Source organism: Pristis pectinata, chromosome 12 (genome assembly GCF_009764475.1).
Source record: "Pristis pectinata isolate sPriPec2 chromosome 12, sPriPec2.1.pri, whole genome shotgun sequence".
Taxonomy (NCBI): Eukaryota; Metazoa; Chordata; class Chondrichthyes; order Rhinopristiformes; family Pristidae; genus Pristis; species Pristis pectinata.
In genome coordinates, this window is record NC_067416.1 from 49,208,471 (window position 1) to 49,214,536 (window position 6,066).

General features: G+C 51.6%; 1 protein-coding gene across 1 annotated transcript; it reads left to right on the forward strand.

Moving 5' to 3' along the window:
* Positions 1-520: 520 nt before the first annotated feature.
* Positions 521-5,202, forward strand: LOC127576587 (gastrula zinc finger protein XlCGF71.1-like). The gene is made up of 2 exons (XM_052027155.1): positions 521-613; positions 3,834-5,202. The coding sequence occupies exon 2, from the start codon at positions 4,312-4,314 to the stop codon at positions 5,068-5,070; it is 759 nt and encodes a 252-aa protein (XP_051883115.1). The 5' UTR covers positions 521-613; positions 3,834-4,311; the 3' UTR covers positions 5,071-5,202.
* The last annotated feature ends 864 nt before the right edge of the window (positions 5,203-6,066 follow it).

Below are 6,066 nucleotides of genomic sequence, written 5' to 3' on the forward strand. Positions count from 1 at the left end.
CCGAGAGAGCCGAGGTTCCATCGGGGTTACCCGTGGAACCCCGAGAGAGCCGAGGTTCCATCGGGGTTACCCGTGGAACCCCGAGAGAGCCGAGGTTCCATCGGGGTTATCCGTGGAACCCCGAGAGAGCCGAGGTTCCACCAGCGGTACCCGTGGAACCCCGAGAGAGCCGAGGTTCCATCGGGGTTACCCGTGGAACCCCGAGAGAGCCGAGGTTCCATCGGGGTTACCCGTGGAACCCCGAGAGAGCCGAGGTTCCATCGGGGTTACCCGTGGAACCCCGAGAGAGCCGAGGTTCCGTGGGATCCAGAGGGACTCAATGACCGATGCGGTGAATATTGGTCCCTGTCCCCACCCCACTCTCTCTTTCTCTCTCTTAACTTCCATCCTGAGCTGAAACCTCCCTGGTTCGACCATCCAGAGGCAGCCCAGCGCTCTTTGACTGACGGGGGCTGCACCAATAAGGTGATTCGACGTCAAGAGTGGGCCGTTCTACCTTCCGCCAATAGATGCAGAGGAGGTCGGGGTGAGAGCCGCTCGTCGCCTTCTGCCTCAGCCATTCATTCTCGGCAAATGACTGAGCACAGCGCTCCTCCACCGGGAACCTGGGCAGGTGGGGATCTGTGTGCGAGGCGGTTCTGCGGCCGGCGGGCCGGGTGGGCGACTGGATACGCGGCCCCGGTGCAGGGGATCTCAGCGTGGCCGGGAGCGTGAGCAAATGTGCACAGAGAGAAGGGAGGGAGTGCGGGGTTGTCTGTGGAAGGGGGAGAGTTAGGAGCGGGCGGGGACGGGTATGCAAAAACATGAGATTCCGGAACAGGGAGGACTGCGGGGGCATACGAGGAGCGGGCAGTGGGCAGGGGTATCTGTGGCCGAGCTCACCCTGCGAGCCAAGACGTGAGTGTGGGCCCACCACTGTGTGAGCATTAACGCCACGCCGGTGTCCTGTTGATCTGGCCTCCTGTTTGTTTAGGTCCCTCTCGCTGCCGTATGAAAGCCCCACTATCCCGTCTGTGTGGTGGGCGCGGAGCAGCGGCCACCTCACGAGGAAGGGGACGGCATCCAGGCAAAGTCCACTCCACAGTCTGCCAGCTGGGATCTCGGGACCCCGGTGGGGCAGCCCAACGCCGACGAACCTGAGGGCTGCTCTGCCCTCCTCCCCCGAGACCACCGGAGGCAGAGCCCGCGCCTGCGCTCTGCCGCCCCTTTGTTGACTGGTGAAGATCTCTGTGAGAAGACCGGCAGCGAAGCTCGGAACACAGTTGGAGCAGGAATCTGCCCCGCCATTCAACGTGATCAGGGCTGAACTGCCCCAAGACTCTCCTCCATCGCCCTCATGCCCCTGATCTTTCAAATATTTATCTACTCCCACTTTAAGTACTTCTAATGATCTGGCCTCCTCAACTCTCGACAGCAGAGGATTCCAGAGATTCACTTCCCACCTGAGGGAGAAACTTCTGTGCACCTGTTTTAAATGATCGCCCCCCCCCCCCCCCATCTTGTAATCGTGTCTCCTCATTCGAGATTCTCCCACTGGTGAAAACATCTCAACATTTGCCATGTCAAATGTCTTGGATGTTTCAGTAAGGTCGTACCTCCAAACTCCAAAGACTACAGACCCAGCCTGCTGAACCTGACTTAATCGGTCAATCATCTCATCCCAGGAATTACGCTGGTGAATCTGTCTTCCACTCTCTTCAAAGCTACTAATTTCCTTTGTTAGGTAAGAGGACCAGAAATGTGCACCCTCAGTGACACCCTGTATAATTGTAATGAACCTTCCCTATTTAGAACAGTAGAGTAAGACAGCATGGAAACAGGCCCTTCGGCCCAACTGGTCCATGCCGACCAAAATGCCCATCCAAGCTAGTCCCATTTGCCCACATTTGGCCCAAATCCTTCCAAACCTTTCCTATCCATGCCCAACTGTCTTTTCAAAGTTGTTTTTGTACCTGCCAATTCACCCCAGGAAAAAGATTCTGTCTGTCTACCCTATCTGTGCCTCTCATAATGTTATATACTTCTATCAGCTTTCCCCTCAGCTTGTGACGCTCCAGAGAAGACAATCTAAATGTGTCCAACCTCTCCTTACATCTAATACTCTGTAATTCAGGCAACATCCTGGTGAACCCCTTCTGTACCCTCTTCAAACCCTCCACGTCCTTCTGGGGTATCGAGGAGACCAGAACTGCGCACAGTACTCCAAATGTGGCCTAACCAAAGTTTTACACAACCTGCAACGTGACTTCTCAAATTTAATATTCAACGCCACGACTGATGAAGGCAAGTGTGCCATACGCCTTCTTTACCACCCTTGTGCCTTCAGGAAGCTATGGATTTGCAGCCCGAGCCCTCTGTATATCAATTCTCCTGAGGGTCCTGCCATTTACTGGATACTTTCCTCTAACATTTGACCTCCCAAAATGCAACATCTAAGCTCCAACCCATCTGCAACAAAGGCCAACATGCCATTTGATTTCATAACTACTTGGTGCGCCTGATGGCTAATTTTCTGTGATTCATGCACACAAACACCTGGATGCTTTCCACACCCCTACCTGGTTCCCCCTGCCTAATGTTCCGCCCTCCCCTTATCTGGTTCCATCTATCACCTACCAGCTTCTGTCTCACCTCCCCCTCCCACTTCTATGTACTGGCTATCTTCTCTCTATACTCTTAGTCCTGATACATGGTCTCAACCCAAAATGTTGACCATCCCTTTGCATCCGTGGATGCTGCTTGACTGGCTGGGTTCCTCCAGCAGTTAAGTATTTGCTCCCGATTTCCTCTGCCATCAGATTTCTGAATGGTCCATGATCCCATGAACACACCCTCATCATTCCTCTTCTGCACTATTTCTTTTTTTAACATAATTTTTAGGTCTTTATGTTTTGCACTGTACTGCTGCCACAAAACAAATTTCACAACATACATCAGTGATAATAAACCAGATTCTGAGTCCAGCATCTGCAGTCTCTTGTGATTCTCAACACCTCGATCACTTTGTACTTCGCTCATTTCCAGTCTTGTTCCATTTTGGTAAAAATATTCCCCTTTAATTCCTCTTACAACACAGGGCAGGTGGAGCCTCAGTTATCACTAGCGCCGGAAGAGGAGACCAGGGGGTTCGGACCCTGGTGTGGACTGGCATCTGCCTCTGCCCTCCAGTGTCCTCCATTATGAAAGGATCAGTCAGCCTCCTAAAAACGCGTGCAGCTTTTAAAGGGGTGGCATCTTCTGCTCTCTTAGAGATGTCCCTGAGTCAGAAAGTTGATGCTTTAAATCCTGCTCCTGAGACTTGAGCACAAAAAATCTGTCCAAATGTCCCTGAGGGAGTCTCCTTCAGAAGACAAGTTATGTGGTGACCTCGACTGTTTGCTCAGGTGAATGTAAAGCTTTGGGAGTTTTGCCCCCCAAGTCAATATTTATCCCCCTCTTGACTCATTAAAACCAGCCGCCTGGCCATTATTACTTCAAGGAAACTTGCTTGGCTCAAATTGCTGTGTGTTTCCTGCAATACGAGGTAAGGGTTAAAATACTTCACAGGGTGACTGATGCATTATGTCATCCAGAACGGAGCCCAAAGGCAGTGTAGGAATGCAAATCATTCTTCCTTTTCAGAAAGCTTGGCTGTATTGCAAACAGCTCCTATGCTAACAGCAGGAGGTGATTTGCATTGGATAAAGATAACTGCAAACCTTAATTTTCGTGAAGGGTTCCTCATTCTTAGTGAGCTTGCAAGCGGCAGGGATGTTTACAAAGGAGTGAAGTATTGCATCAAATTTTCTGTTCTGAATTCCTTAGTATTAACTTTTGTAAATTCCTTTTTATAGGGTATTAGAAAGGGAGGATTTGCAGATCGACAGTTTTAACTTAACGTCCAGTCGAGTACTGGGAGAGTCTCTTGATTCATCGGAAGCTGAATATCTCTTTGTACCTTTTGTACCTGCGAGAAGAAATGTTCACCTGTTCTGTCAGTGAGAAGAGACTTCAAACAGCAGTCTGACTGGAAACACACACTCTGACACACACATTCATAAACGCACACACACACGCATACACACACGCACATGCATACACTCACACTAACACACAAACATTCACACACACGCACGTATACATGCACAAACACACACACACACACTAACACACACACAGTGAAGCAGTGCACCAACTGAGGACAGACTTTTAACCAGGACAGTGTGGAGAGACTGGCCCACTCACAACAGTGGGAAACTGTACGTTTGGTCAGTGTACGATCAAAGATTCAACGGATCATCCAACCTGGAGAGACACAAGGATAACCGAACCATGGAGAAACCACATAAGTGTGTGGACTGTGGGAAGGGATTCAGTTACCCATCTGAGCTGGAAACTCACCGGCGCACACACACCGGGGAGAGGCCGTTCTCCTGCACCGTGTGCGGGAAGGGCTTCACCCAGCTCTCCAGTCTACTGAGGCACCAGCGCATCCACACCGGTGAAAGGCCGTTCACTTGCTCCGTGTGCGGGAAGGGCTTCACCCACTCCTCACACCTGGTCAGACACCAGCGAAGCCACACCGGCGAGAGGCCGTTCCCCTGCTCCGTGTGCGGGAAGGGCTTCACGCAGTCGTCCCACCTGCTGAAACACCAGCGGGTTCACACCGACGAGAGGCCGTTCGGTTGCCCGGACTGTGGCAAGAACTTCAAGAGCCCCGGGGAGGTGAGGATCCATCAGCAGACTCACACGGGCGAGAGGCGTTTCCGGTGCTCTCACTGCGGCAAGTGCTTCGGGCAGTCGAGTGACCTGCTGAAACACCAGACCGTCCACACCGGGGAGAGGCCCTTCACCTGCTCTGAGTGCAGGAAAGGATTCACCCGCTCTTCCCACCTGCTGAAGCACCACTGCAGCCAGAGCGACGAGAGGTGCTTCAAGTGCTCCGAGTGCGGGAGAAGCTTCAAAAGGTACGCGGAGAGAATGAAGCACCAGCTGATGCACACCGGGGAGAGGCCGTTCAGCTGTGCCGTGTGTGGGAGGGGATACACACAGGCCTTCCTCCTGCTGAGGCACCAGCGAGCTCACAAGTGACCGCAGGGGTTAACTTGCACTGCTGTTGCCATGGTTAGTGACTTTAAGCGCTGAACTGCACCCAGTGCAAGAGCTGGAGTTTGTTCACAGTGACAATCGCTGGAGGTGGCTGGTGTCATGGGTGTTGGTCAAATAAATTTTCTTCAGAGCACATTTTGTGAATTAAGTGTTTCACGTGGCTCAGAGTTGGTCAGTGTCCCTGTCAGGACCACGGTTTGTGAGCTCTCCTTTTAGCTTAATCAGCCTGAATTGGTTTAGAGTAAAATAATCATCTTCGGCACCATTCCCAGGGTAGGGGAGTCTAAAACTAGAGGGCATAGATCTAAGGTGAGAGGGGAAAGATTGAAAAGGGAGCTGAGGGGCAACTTTTTCCACAGAGAGGGTGGTGGATCTGTGGAATGAGCTGCCAGAGTAAGTGGTCGAGGCTGCTACAATTATGACACGAGGCATTTAGACAAGTACATGGATAGGAAAGGTTTAGAGGGTTATGGGCCAAACGCAGGCAGTTGGGTAGATGTCTTGGTCAGCATGGACGAGTTGGGTCAAAGGGTTTACCTCTGTGCTGTATAACGCTACGGCTCTATGAGAAATGAATCTAGATTTTAAAAGAAACAATCCACATTAAATTCTCCCATTGGAATACATTGACCGGTCATGACTGAGGGTAGTAACTGATGTGGTGGGAACTCTCAGGAACTGAATAGCTGCAGAAAGGAGAATCCCCAAATCCTGGATCCCGTCTTCCACACAGAAATCTCTTCAGCAAGAGAACGGAGAAGTTGCTGGCACAGATTACTGGGATTATGTTCAATATCGACCAGGATTTGGGACAAGATCTCGGTGGGATCCAAGGTGGTGGTTGATATCAGTGACAGTGGGCTTGGTTCACCACAGACAACGAGAGGCTTGTACAACTGACTGGGGTCACCCCGGTGAGAATGCCCTGGAGTTTCATCAGCCTCACTGCCCTCCTTCAACTCATCTGTGGATCTTAGT

What these genes read in the sequence shown, in the direction of transcription:
- LOC127576587 (XM_052027155.1), top strand. Translation starts at nt 4,312, where the DNA reads ATGGAGAAACCACATAAGTGTGTGGACTGTGGGAAGGGATTCAGTTAC.